The sequence below is a fragment of the Pholis gunnellus genome, assembly GCF_910591455.1.
Source record: "Pholis gunnellus genome assembly, chromosome: 2".
NCBI classification, from domain to species: domain Eukaryota; kingdom Metazoa; phylum Chordata; class Actinopteri; order Perciformes; family Pholidae; genus Pholis; species Pholis gunnellus.
This window is the reverse complement of record NC_136536.1, coordinates 9,318,973-9,332,813: the sequence shown is the minus strand read 5'-3', so window position 1 is coordinate 9,332,813 and position 13,841 is coordinate 9,318,973. Positions and strand designations below refer to the sequence as shown.

Genomic DNA, 13,841 nt, shown 5'->3' with positions numbered 1-13,841 from the left:
CAAAATAGAGCTCATCCTCTGAGATTTGTCTTTTTTCTTTAGTTGGGCAATAAACATGCCTGTGTTGTACTTATCATGCCCTCAAGACACACATCACAGAAGACACAAAGTCCTTTCTGGCATTCCTGAAACATAGTTCCACTCCACTCAACGCATTACTTAATAAATGATAGGCAATTCATGTTTTATGGAAATATCCCGGCCGTTTAAGTGCTGTTGCAGACTTTATTAAAAGATTTCTCAGGAGCTCAGTGCTGATACCAGCGTCAGACTTCTGGACTCTCTCTCTCTCTCAAGCTAAGTACAGTAAACTTCAGCATTAAGTGCCCTCTACTGGAGTTAGAAGAGGCATTACACTGAAGAACAAAATGACTTCTCCATACAGTGGATACAATGGACCAACTTAAGCATCAGGTAAAAATAAAAACACAATTACTTGTCCTGTGTTGCTGGAATGGATAGTTTGACCAACTCATGCTTCACCTCAAAACGTTGGTCTCTTTTATTCCGAAAACAAACAAGAATGCCACAACAAATGTTCTCTATGAGATAGCAATATCATGACTTTTAGTCCTGAACATGTGTCATGCCAGAAAACAATAAATCCTACACTTCCCTGAATGAAATTATTTTTGTATTTTGTTTGACCTTTCCTGCCTAATACATACTAATGTCTTATAATAAAACATCCATCCTATGTGTTATAGATTTGTGGTCTCCAAACTCAAGCCAAGATGATGACGCTGCAGGTGATGCAACAGCTATTATTACAAATGGCTCACTTTATTGCATTCATTATGGTTTTCTCAAAGTGAATGCTCTTGTAGAGTTTTGGATTCTTACTTTGTTTCAAGTTGGTCTTGACTTCCACAATAAAGTTGAGTGCTTTCTTACTCCAGCTTGATGAGGACACTGCTTCACAAAAGGCACAAAATCCACAAAATTATGCATTTTAAAGTTTGGACATACAGATATACAGAAAAAGAAAAACATCATTTGGGATTAAACAAAGCAGAATTAATAGATACTATGTATTATTGTGCCGCAATACAGATCTAGCAATCTGCTTCTACAATAGCTCTTGTCTTTATGTCAGTTGTAAGTGCATGAAAAATAAATGGTGCTTACCTGAATACTCTCACGTTGTGTTCTGCCTCGAGGCTTTGGTCTTATTTACTCCCTCTCAGGTGTTGGAAAACGAACGTGACCGTTACCAAAAGGTGAATTAAACACATACCTAGTTCACGTGGACTGCGAGTAGCACTGAGTTACTGTAGAGGTAAGTCAGAAACAAAATGCATTATCAACATTGGAGAGTATATTTAAGAAACAAAGAACACAATGATGAGCAACAAATCCCAGCATTTGTTTTGATAGGATTCTGACTTAAACACACCTAAAAAAAGCTTATTAAAATGACTATTTCTTGCTTTAAACTGTCAGAGGACTAATATGTCTTTTTATTAAGGCTACTTACTATAAACAAAATAATTTATTGCATGTAAACATTATACCTTGATATTTAGGTCAGGTTTCCTTATGCCAAAAATATATAATTTATTTAATGTAAGCTAACTATAGACTGTCTACAAAAAACTACTTTAAAGACAGCTGTGACATTAATGCTCATACCATAGCACTGATAGGAGACACGGAAACAGGTGTGTAACACAGCAGCACATTAAATGAGTTTGTGTGGCTCTGAGCATCCTCAACCCACAAACAAGATAATTAACTACTTACCATGTCAGTCAGTCCATGTCCTAAAATGCTCGTTTGTGAAAACATAAAACTATATCTTGTTCGTGTAGAAATATAAGAAATTTGTTTTCAATTTCTCGTGTCCATACACGGCACGGTGCACGCCTGAACGAGCCACTTCCTTGTTTACATCGCCGTCTGCTGTGATTGGTCCACGAATGAGAGCACGCGGACGAAAATAAATCAGAGTACGTTTGATTCAGTTTACTTTGCGCCGCTGACACTCCCCTGGCGTGCCACATTATTTGACACAAAGAGTTAGTAGTAAGAAAAACGTTATCGAAGTTTTTGGCTGTTGCTACACTATAGCATGTGGACAAAAGTGGTAGCGTTCCAAGCACCAGAGTCCCTTTGGAAAAGCTCTCATTTTACTGCAGCAGGGTCTGACAGTCTGCCCCAGGTGACCTTTGGGAAGCTAAATCAAAAGGTCAGTGAATACATGTACAGTATATGTTTGTACCTGCTTTGCCCAGCAACCTATTTAGTCTTTTTGTTATTCGCTGAGAAGCCATTCTGAATTACTCATTCAATTCTTGCAGCCAATAAAATAATCACAGTGGCTACTACTACTATTTCTTCAACCAAACATCTAGTAAGATGTGTGACAAACGTGTCAATTGCTGACCTTAAGACATTCAGCCATACATCAGTGGTTGCTGCAGTTTTCTCTATGCCAGCTTTGACTTTTACTACGAACCCTTCTTAAACTTTCCTTTCTACAGCAGGTACCAGAGGGCCTTTGCTGACAGCGAGCACACATTGAACTTTAGCCAGTATATTAACAACGTGCTGCCTGACAGCTATAAGAGACCATACCTGATAAAGATCAATGACCGTGTCTTCAGCTGCATTCATCCACATTGGGCCTGTCTGGGAAGAGGGGGTGCAGAAGATGGAGACTGTGTAAATCATCCAGAATTATTCATACTTGCCCTTTATGTTAGTTGAAAAGGTTGGTGTGTGTGTTTGTGAATATCTTGTCTTGGAAATGAAGGATGGGTAGCCAGTCACCTGCAGATGGCACCCAATCCATACTTTAAGTCATTAATGGTAAAATGCTGTAGCAAAAGAGGCAGTTTGTAGAAGACCCTCTCCCTCTTGGTGGGGGTAAATATCCGCCCGTCTTGTTAGTAGTAATGCCGATAAACATTGTATATAGGCAGTGTCTTACATGAAGGATGATTAAAACATTGTATTTGAAAGTTGTACACACATCACAGGTGTAAGGCTCTGCACACTAACTCAAAACCATAAAATTGTTTAAGTAGAGAACGTTTCATTCCCTGCTGGACATTTGTCAGGTCATTATGCATAAAAAAGCTTTATTGGCCATGTGTGCAAAAGCATACAAGGAATTTGACTCTGGTTTTTACGTTGCTCTCAATGTACATACACAGAAATTACAAATAAAACAAGAACAAACAAACACAAAACAGGGACTACTTTGTGTCTAATTACACATCTGAGAGGACAAATATGATTTGCGGCGCTCCTCAAGGCTCCATTCTGGGGACATCTACATGTCATTTTCCTCCTGCATTCCTCAAAAATTCATCCAGCAAGTCACTACTTGCTTGTTCATCCATTCTCTACCTTTCAAATTGAGGTCATTTTACATCCAGCTCAAAGATGCCAGGGCACTTCTTCTACCAAAACTTCACAACTACATTTTTTGTTTTCTGTTCAGGTACATCTGGTTCTTTGTCAGTTCAATCAATTGTCACATGTGTTTGTCGTGTTGACAGGTTAGTCAAACTTTTCACCCCACAGTCTTAATTTGCTTAGCTATCATTTCTCGTACAGAGTTGACGCACTAATGCACGTGCAGCGTTGTCTGGTTCTGACTGTGATAGCAATATTCAAACATTACTAATGCAACAAATAGACAATTTTAATTTATTTTGAGGGGCACATTTTGCTGGTACAGGTACAGTTATACATATCAAAACAACTGTCAGATCTACTGTGTTATTTGTGAATGGTTTCACTATAGATAGATAGATATATGCGCTTTATATGTAGCAAACATTACAAGCATTTCAAGTTGTGAATGTTTTCAGAATGGCATAGTATGATATAAAAGTATGTGACATGGCACTTGAAAGTGAAGTCAAACTTAGTGTGCGCTTAATTCAGTAATTTGTTTTGTCAACATGATCTATAAAAATAGAATTAATATAATTGTGTTGGTACTGTGAGTATGTACATGAAAGATTAAGAGAATATAATGCTTTTTACAAGTTGGTGTACATGATGTCTGCTACAGTAAGACTTTTAATTGGTCATCATATGATTACAATGATAAATTCAGCAGGACAACCTGCTCATTTGGCGTTAGTACCTGTATATTCATTATTAACAAGCTACCTGTTCCGTTCTGTGATGTCTTTACTGATCAGAAGTATTTCACTTTTGGGAGGACGCACAGCATTTCAAAAAGGAGGTTGGCACCAGTCAGTGCAGTGTTCCCTGTTGAGAAAACCACTGTAAATAATGGTCATACTAATAAAATACACCAATTTGATGAGAAATTTAAAAAAAAAAAAGTACCTGTGGTGTCGTAGGGGGGAGACACCTCCACAAGATCACATCCAACAAGGTTTAAACCACGGCAGCCCCGAATAATCTCAACTCCCTAAATCCAACCAAGATAACAAAAATATATCAGTATTCAGACAGCCGAGAAGATAAATAGGTACAGAGAATTCATTAAAAACAGAACTTCCTATGTAAATGGGAGTTACAGTACTTGTTTTGAACTACTGGAGTAAATCGTAATATAACAAGGTTGCGTTATGAAAGATAGTTCAGAGGGATTAAAGTCTGTTTCACTATAGTTACCTGTATGGGAGTAAGCCCTGCTATCTCTGGGGTGCCTGTTCCAGGGGCAAAGCCCGGGTCAAGAGCATCAATGTCGAAACTCAGGTAAACTGGACCGCTGCCCATCTGAGCCCTGACCTCAGCCATCAGAGGTGCAAGAGATTTGAACCAACACTCTTCCACTTGGACCACACGGAAACCCTGCACAGAATGAAATCAGGGTTTTTTTGTTCAACGACAATCAGTCTTTTACATAGATACAGAACATTATTACTGCACAATCATTCTTTTTTCTTTTACATAGATATAAAACATTATTACTGCACAAAAGATATTTCTCCTGAGAATGGCAGGCCTTTCTCACAGAAGACATTCAGATATGTCACAGTAGGAAAAACAGGTTAATGTTGCTGCCTGGTATTGTTTATGCTGGCTCACTAGTTTACATGCACATAATATTCCACGATTATACCCAGAAATTTCAATATCACAAATATGACATGGGTCATGCAGGCAGACACTGTAAACAGCATATTCCATTTTGATATTTCAAAATAGGTTTTACTCCAAATGGAGCATTTTCCGATTAAGACATGTGAGATATGCTGATAGTGTTCAGGTATTAGAAGCATTGTTTGGACATGTATACTGCACATTCAGAATCTGCGTCTCTGGTTGTACAAGACAAGTCAAAATGTTATATATAATAAACATAACCAGGTGTGCTTTTGAGGCCTGTCTTTAATCTCATGTTAAATAGACGTTAATTATTAGATCAACAAACTTGTCAGCTCATATGGTAATAAACTGGTGGGAATTACTTTAAAAACTTGAAAAGCAGATGCAGAAAAAAATTATAATTTAAAAACAAGATTTTCATACTAATGCAGCACTTTAATCTAGAGCTACAAGCGTAGTCGATTCATCAATTATGTGATCGAAAGCAAATTAATCGACAACTATTTTCATAAACAATTCATTCATTCATTTTCAAGCAAAAATGGCAAAAAGTAGCTTGTTCCCAGTTGTGTTTTTATCTGTAATATTTTAGTAAATGTAATATCTTGGGTTTGGGACTGTATTGTATACTGGGACGGTATTTGAAGACATTATCTTGGACTATTGGAGACTGGGACATGGTTGTTGTTTTTTACAATCAGCAAAGCAATCATTTGTTACAGCCCGGCATTATTCTAATCAGTCCTACTCTCCAGACAGAACCTGTATATTATGAGATTATTTTCTTTTACCAAGATGCTTCATGTATTATGTACCATAGCAGTGATGACACATAATGGCATTGATATACTGCTTACTATTACTTTGTCTGTGCAATAAAATCAGAATGCTGGCCTTCGAAGGTGTGTTCACACCAAACGTGATGAACGCGGCGCGAATCGCGTCACACCTAAGGCATTGCCTTATGTTTTCTGCAAGACCTCCAGTATTCTAGCAAAGGTACCTGTGCCCGGCTCCATTCATATGAATCTGCAGAGTAGCCTGAACCACGCAGGCCGATCTGGACCACTCTCTTGCAGTCCAGTAGCCCTTCCTCCACACAACGTCTGAACGGAGTCCCGTGTCCAATCTTCTCCCCCAAGACCACATCACTGGTGTCAGCATGAGCATCCACATGGACCAGACCCACTGGGCCATGCCTGACAAATGATTACAGACCATGACTGAGTGAGGCGAGGAGAACATCGCGTATGAAATGGTTAAGAGGTAGTTAATGTCAAAAGTTTGGACTTCAATTTGGTCTTAGCTTTGTTCAAAATGTTTTAATGGGTATGCCACGTTAAAAACTGTTACTTTACAGAAAGAAAAAAAAACCCCAGTGTTTTTAAAGTAATTGAATAGTTTAGTTGGTATTGTGTCTTTATATATGGTCAGATAATTGCACGTGTCATTATTATTCATATTTGACCAAAAATGCCATATATTTATTGGTTCCAGCTTCTTAAATGTGAGGATTTACTGCTTTTTAGAATTATTTTTCTAATCATTTTTGATTGAATATCTTTGGGTTTTGGACTGTTGTTGGTCAGACATCTCAAGATCTCACCTTGAGTTCTCAGCACTTTTTTCACTATTATTTTTCTTTTCATACACTAAAAGATTAAACAGATTAATTGACAATTGTTAGTTGCTGCCTTTTAAAATTTGTGTTCACCATGAAAACAAGGAAAACATCAAGTTCAAACTTGTCCAGGTAATGTAATGTTAATCTGATTAAATATATCATGTGTATTCCCCGACAATGAAGCAAAGCCTACTTACCGCTCAGCAACAGCTTGTAGGATTGGATATGCGATTGTGTGATCGCCACCTGCAGACACCAACAACGAAAATTAACTACAGTTTATGGGGATATTTAAATGGCTACATTGCAGAGCTTGCTTTAATTAATCTAAAATATTTACTGAGCCATTACTGACTATCTGTCTCGACTGTGACAACACTACACGCTCTTCTTGTTCCTCTTGGTTCTCTAGTTCCTCTAGCCACTCTCACCCATAGTCAGAGGAATACAGCCAGTAGCCAGGATCTTTCTGTAGTGGTCCCTGATGCGTTTGCAGGTGTCCTTCAGGTCATACATATTCACATTGACGTCCCCAATATCAGCCACCATGAGGGACTCATAAGGTGCTGCCCTGGTGCCACTGTTGTAAGATCTCAACATCGCAGATTCCACTCTGATCTGCCTCGGACCAAACCTGCAGCGGTGGAGGGAAGATCTGGTTTAATGTCAATGCTGTGAAGCAAACTGGATCGTTTCGGACGGTTATTATATGAGATAGATTTGAGTTATGTCCACCTCAGTGGATACCAAAAGTACATGCAATACACATTAACACAAAACACCATTAAAACACACACAAATAAAATGTACAATAATGTAATTGGGCAGGTAGCAGCAGGTTGTATAAATAATAAAAGAGAGCACATCTTACATAATAACAAGTGTCCTCTGCTGTCATTCTGTGTTCAAAATATGTACCCAGGTGAAGTAGACTGAACCCAGTAATACAATGAAGTCGTCTTAATTAAGTATAATTAGTCATTGTTAGCCATGTACTAAAAGTGTGCTATTTTTGATGTACTAACAAGGTTCATCATAAGTGTTACTAAAACTCAAAACACAACCAAATGAACTTGACTGTACTATTTGGAGACACCATTAAGATTTACTTAAATATACTTAAAGCTACTAAGGAACTTTAATTTTGTGTTGATTTTGGTGCACCCTGTGGACAAAAGTGGTAGTGTTCCAAGCACCAGAGTCCCTTTGAAAAAGCTCTCATTTTACTGCAGCAGGGTCTGACGGTCTGCCCCCGGGTGACCTTTGGGAGCCTAAATCAAAAGGTCAGACGGGAGCAGCTCAAACGCTGAGTGTAGTGGCTGTGAGGTATATCAGCAGTCATGTGTTTAACCTTTCTGTGTACTGCTCTGTCTAATGTACTGTGAAGTTGTTTCTGTGACTAGCCAATCACCTTCTCTGCCCTTCTAACAATCTTGAAGAGCTTGTTTTTGCTCTTTGCACTCAATGTGCTGTACCAAGCTGGTATGTTAAATAATAAAATGCATTCAACAAAGCTTCTGTATTCCATTTCAAGTTTTTTTCAGGGTTGCTACAGAGTTCTTCTCAAGGTGTACAGGGACCTATTATTTCATATACACACAAATGATCAAGTTCTTTATAAATTAAATAAACTATAAAGTAAACAAAGTGAAAGGAATGAACAAAGAATGGGATGAAGAATACAATATACAGTCATAAAGTCATAAAATGTAAAGTCATAAAACATGGTTGACTCAGCCTTAACGGTCTGAGTGTCAAGCGTGACCCAAAGTCCTTATCTTATCTGCTCTGAGTATGTCCAGTCACATAGTAACTTCTGTGTTACCAGTAAGTGACCTTTGGGTTGAGAGAGCAGTTCCTGAAAGAAGTCTATTAGTTCAGATTGTGTCGTAGACATTTCAGTTTTATTAAACTCTCGGTGGACTTCCACTACACCAGCTTGACAAGAGAAGACCCCTGACAGCAACATGTAGCAACTTGTCCCTGATTTGGATATTGCACAACTCATTGCAGTTTATATGAAAGTCTTTTTCACTGTACAACCATACAATGGAACACTGATACCGTATAAAGCCATTACACGAACGTCCTCCTTATCTGACGAACTATCTATGTTATACTGACGCCAAAAAATATTAGTAGCTGCAACCTCTGATCATGCAGACAAGTTATGTCAGTCATTACTAGACCCCGCACCCAAGCGCTTTTAAAGTGTTTGCACCATCTTGGCGTGATCCAGAGAGCGATATGTTGAATGCAAGAATGTAAAAAAATCATTTGACATCTGAATGCACAGCTCTTTGATTGATGCAAGTTTCTGATTTGTTTTCAAATCTGTCATATGATTTATGTGCATTGTTTTGTGTTGTTTTCAACTTTCTAATACACTATGGTCCAACTGCATAGAGGCTAATTATAGCCAACAGCAACAGGCTGCTGGAGAGAAAGAACCCTCCCCCACCTTGCTCCGGGTCGGTTGGACGTCCCGGTATCTATTGGGACCCCGATAAACGCCGCATCGAGCCCGTCCGCTGTCTCCTGGTGCGGTAGCTTGGCCATGGTGGGGATCCCCGACACCCGTGCAACAAACTCGGCGCTCGGTGGCACATTGTAACGTTTCCCCGAGCACTCCCTGTTGGGATTTATGCACAGACCCCGTGTGTCGCTGCAGAGAGACAAAGTCTGACGTGTCCGTAGAGAGAAGAAACCCGCTGCAGTCCCATTGTGAACAATAGCGCGAGTTACATTGAGGTTTCTCCAAAACGAACGCATCGCTGTGCGTTATGAGTGTGATGTGGAGCTGCGTGAGTTGTGTGATACCGGGACTTCTGCTGCTGACTTAAGTGTTTCCTAGCTCGGAACATTCCGTATTAGCCGTACCGGAGATGAACAAAAGTACACCCCGATGGTATTAAATGTCTACTTAAAATGACCATACGCTGCTGTGTTGATTGTACTATCTTTGATCATCACATAAATGCTACACATGTCACATCACCTCGGGAGAGATATACGTTTTAGCTACTTATTGCGCCGTTCATTCATCTGCTTGTGGTTTTCAAAATTACGAAAGGGTTGAGTGCGTGAAGGCAGCATGACTTCATCAGTAGGCTAAAAGGTCGCGGAGCTGTGGGAGTGGCAGCATGTGTAAAAGTAACGTTGTAACTTTTACAAGTAACGAAAATGCGTTGGAATGCTGAAAGCTGAAATTAATTGAAAAAAATTGCTGAAAATGAAGAAATGGGAGACTGTTAATTAATGTTTCATTTTATTTCATAAAACATCACCAAAACAAAACGTTTTCTCGTTTGATACTTAACATCACAACTACTTTGCAAGCCAAGCATATATGAAATGTAAAAAGCTAAAGCCTGCAACACACATACTCTTAGAATGGACTGTTAGAGCTGGACGAATTTGTCAATTAATCGCTTAGATGCCAACTACTACATTTATCACTAACTATTTTATTTGAATCATCGCTTTGAGTCATGCTTTAAGAAAATACATTCTCTGGTACCAGCTTCTCAAATGTGAATATGTTCTCTTTTCTTTAGTCATCTATGATAGTAACTAAATAGCTTTGGGTTGTAGAGTGTTAGTGGAATAGATTTTCTGCATTTTCTGACTAAACCTTGACACTTTCTCTAGTTTTTTTATAAACCAGTAAGTTTATTTTCAGATGTGGAGGCACTCTGCTGAGAATAAATTGGTGCTAATAAACACACTTCCTTTCCTGTGCATTCTTCACAATAAAAGCCTTCTGTTATTTTATATCTTTGGGCACAATAATGATGCTAGAGAATCGTGTAGGCCCATTTGTATTGGCTCCACATTCAAGACATTGTGACGCACTCAGTGTAACCAACATCATGGCCTTTTATTAAAAACGATCAGCAAAATGTAGACAGTAGTTAAATGTATCCTATTAGATAACATACTAAATATTCTAGTTCTCCTATTTTTTAATCATATATGTGGGGTCAAAGTCGTATCTCACCCACAGCATCTTTGGTTGTTGTGGTTGTGGACGTGAAACAGTTACTGCGGCAGAAGGAGAAGGTGAGGGTTCACATGCGCACTTCACCTGTCCTCCTCCAGAGGCAGAGTGTGCGTCAGCATCAGCAGATCCGCTTCAGACACCGCGCAGCTCAGACGCAAACACTCCTCAGACTTGTCTCATTACATTGCATAATAGCGACAAGCCATCATGGTAAGTGCGATTTTAGATATAATTTCTAACATTTGTATTCCCAGATGTATTGTTTATCGATCGTAGTCTAACCTACATCAGCATGGAATGGGGAGGAAAATAGTTCGTCTATAATGAGTATAAATCGTTTCATTGTCCATATTCTTGCTATACGACAAAACAAAAACAAAAAACGAGGGTTTCACGTGTGCATTCCTGCACGACAAACGCCTAATCCTCATTCCACATAACTCGTCTAAATCTTCTTAGATAGCATTGGTTTCACACTAACGTACCAATTTGTGCAGTTTTTATATAACAGCTTTTATATAAATATATAATAATATATGTTACATAAATTCACCTGTCCTGTTTCTGAAGATTATTTCATGTGAAAACGATAAATCCCGTTGGCTGTCTTTGAGTGTCACATTAAATGAAGCCACTTTTAAAATCCGACCTCTATTTTATATATATTCTAGAATAAAATAAAATAGAGAAAGGAGACGTAAATGTTAGTGGGAATGTGGCTTTTTGAGGAGACAGCTCTGCATCGTGTCTGACCTAGATAATCCTCTCCCCACAGTAATCCCAGACCGTCTCATGTCGCAGCAGAAAATAGATGGGCTCCTGTAAAACAAATAATAGACTGAACCCCAGTCAGACAAGATATCATAGATAATAGACTCTGGTGTAACAATAAAAGACTTTCATGCAATGAGGGAAGAATTATTCAAAGCAGTTTGTGCTGATCTGTGGCATCCATTTAAAGGTTCTCTCAAAGACAATCCTCCATTTTAATTAGCAGCAATGGTTGTGGTTTCCTTTGTAAGCACTGCGGTATTCAATGTTATGTATTATTATTATTTATTTATTAATCCAAATCTTCTTTCTCCCCACCCCAGCGTGAGTGTATCTCCATCCACGTCGGTCAGGCTGGTGTCCAGATTGGCAATGCCTGCTGGGAGCTGTACTGCCTGGAACATGGGATCCAGCCAGACGGACAAATGCCCAGTGACAAAGCCATCGGAGGAGGAGACGACTCCTTCAACACCTTCTTCAGTGAGACCGGAGCTGGAAAGCACGTCCCCAGGGCTGTTTTTGTGGATCTGGAGCCCACCGTCATCGGTAAACACTCACGAAATATAGAAAACACAGTTGTGTTGTGAGTAAATTTAGCCAAACCCTCAATACATTTCTGATTGGATCTGTCTCCTTAGATGAGGTGCGCACTGGTACCTACCGCCAGCTGTTCCACCCTGAGCAGCTGATCACTGGCAAGGAGGATGCTGCCAACAATTACGCCCGTGGACACTACACCATCGGCAAAGAGATCATCGACATCGTGCTGGACAGGGTCCGCAAACTGGTGGGTAACATGATATTAGGAGGGATTAATTCCTGATTTTTTTTTTGTCAAAATATCAAATGAAATGATATAGCTGTATCTCGAGTCAAATCCCTGTCTCTCCCTCTCTTCCTTCAGTCTGACCAGTGCACCGGCCTTCAGGGCTTCCTGGTTTTCCACAGCTTCGGAGGTGGCACCGGCTCTGGTTTCACCTCTCTGCTGATGGAACGTCTGTCTGTCGACTACGGCAAGAAGTCCAAGCTGGAGTTCTCTATCTACCCAGCTCCCCAGGTGTCCACCGCTGTGGTAGAGCCCTACAACGCCATCCTGACCACCCACACCACCCTGGAGCACTCTGACTGTGCCTTCATGGTAGATAACGAGGCCATCTACGACATCTGCCGTAGGAACCTCGATATCGAGCGTCCCTCTTACACCAACCTGAACAGGTTGATCAGTCAGATTGTGTCCTCCATCACTGCTTCCCTTCGTTTCGATGGCGCCCTCAATGTTGATCTGACAGAGTTCCAGACCAACTTGGTGCCATATCCCCGTATCCACTTCCCTCTGGCCACCTATGCCCCCGTCATCTCCGCTGAGAAAGCTTACCATGAGCAGCTCTCAGTGTCAGAAATCACCAACTCCTGCTTTGAGCCAGCTAATCAATTGGTAAAATGTGACCCTCGCCACGGCAAATACATGGCTTGCTGCCTTTTGTACCGTGGTGATGTGGTGCCCAAAGATGTGAATGCTGCCATTGCCACCATCAAAACCAAGCGCTCCATCCAGTTCGTGGACTGGTGCCCCACTGGTTTCAAGGTTGGCATCAACTACCAGCCGCCCACTGTAGTTCCCGGTGGAGACCTGGCCAAGGTCCAGAGGGCCGTGTGCATGCTGAGCAACACCACTGCTATTGCAGAGGCCTGGGCTCGGCTTGACCACAAGTTTGACCTGATGTACGCTAAGCGTGCGTTTGTGCACTGGTATGTGGGTGAGGGTATGGAGGAGGGAGAGTTCTCTGAGGCCAGAGAGGACATGGCAGCTCTGGAGAAGGATTATGAGGAGGTTGGAGTCGACTCTATTGAGGGTGAGGGAGAGGAAGAGGGAGAGGAATATTAAAAAAAAACATAAAAGCACCAGTTAAACACGAAACAAATGATTTCATTTGTTCTTAAGCACATTCCAAACAGTGTCTATTGTCTATTCATTACCAGCTTGCGTATGTTCAGAGTCAAAGTCATTAAAATGTCAGTTTGGCTCTGTCCTAAATAAAGTTTCTGTAAAGTTAAGTTGTTTTGTGTTATTTATTAAACCTCCTTTTTACTTAATATTTTTGTGAATACTGACAAGAAACGATTAGTTGCAGGTGGTTTGTCCTTCATAATCTTGAAATAAACTGCCCAAAAAAATTAAAGGAACAATCTTTTATCAGGGTATGGCATGGATTCAATTGCACTTCTCTGGTAATGATCTGGTCAGGTAAGTAGCATTGGTGTTGATGGAATTAACAACAGGTGCACTAGAGGGACAACAATGAGACGACCCCCTAAACAGGACTGGTTTTGCATGTGGAGGCCAATTCAAGTTTCTCCCTCTTGATCTCTTTTGACAGGTTTTCCACTAGTGTTGGCTTTAGC

The 13,841-nt window shown here is 40.2% G+C and overlaps 2 protein-coding genes across 2 annotated transcripts; one reads left to right on the top strand and one right to left on the bottom strand.

The window, feature by feature from the left end:
- Positions 1–3,054: 3,054 nt before the first annotated feature.
- agmat (agmatinase (putative)) lies at positions 3,055–9,459 on the bottom strand. Its single transcript, XM_079168326.1, has 7 exons — positions 9,126–9,459; positions 7,096–7,298; positions 6,862–6,910; positions 6,044–6,239; positions 4,603–4,782; positions 4,312–4,396; positions 3,055–4,230 (listed from the first exon to the last, which is right to left on the bottom strand). Exons 1-7 carry the CDS (start codon positions 9,434–9,436, stop codon positions 4,157–4,159), a joined length of 1,098 nt encoding a protein of 365 aa, XP_079024452.1. The 5' UTR covers positions 9,437–9,459; the 3' UTR covers positions 3,055–4,156.
- A 1,347-nt stretch (positions 9,460–10,806) lies between these two features.
- On the top strand, positions 10,807–13,412 carry LOC306710505 (tubulin alpha chain). The gene is made up of 4 exons (XM_079179099.1): positions 10,807–10,877; positions 11,762–11,984; positions 12,077–12,225; positions 12,343–13,412. Exons 1-4 carry the CDS (start codon positions 10,875–10,877, stop codon positions 13,321–13,323), a joined length of 1,356 nt encoding a protein of 451 aa, XP_079035225.1. The 5' UTR covers positions 10,807–10,874; the 3' UTR covers positions 13,324–13,412.
- The last annotated feature ends 429 nt before the right edge of the window (positions 13,413–13,841 follow it).

What these genes read in the sequence shown, in the direction of transcription:
- LOC306710505 (XM_079179099.1), top strand. An exon ending in TCTGGAGCCCACCGTCATCG is followed by an intron (nt 11,985 to 12,076) that starts GTAAACACTCAC and finishes CTGTCTCCTTAG; the next exon opens with ATGAGGTGCGCACTGGTACC. An exon ending in TGGACAGGGTCCGCAAACTG is followed by an intron (nt 12,226 to 12,342) that starts GTGGGTAACATG and finishes CTCTTCCTTCAG; the next exon opens with TCTGACCAGTGCACCGGCCT.
- agmat (XM_079168326.1), bottom strand. Translation starts at nt 9,436, where the DNA reads ATGCGTTCGTTTTGGAGAAACCTCAATGTAACTCGCGCTATTGTTCAC. An exon ending in CTGTATTCCTCTGACTATGG is followed by an intron (nt 6,911 to 7,095) that starts GTGAGAGTGGCT and finishes TGGTGTCTGCAG; the next exon opens with GTGGCGATCACACAATCGCA. An exon ending in TCCCCCCTACGACACCACAG is followed by an intron (nt 4,231 to 4,311) that starts GTACTTTTTTTT and finishes TTTTCTCAACAG; the next exon opens with GGAACACTGCACTGACTGGT.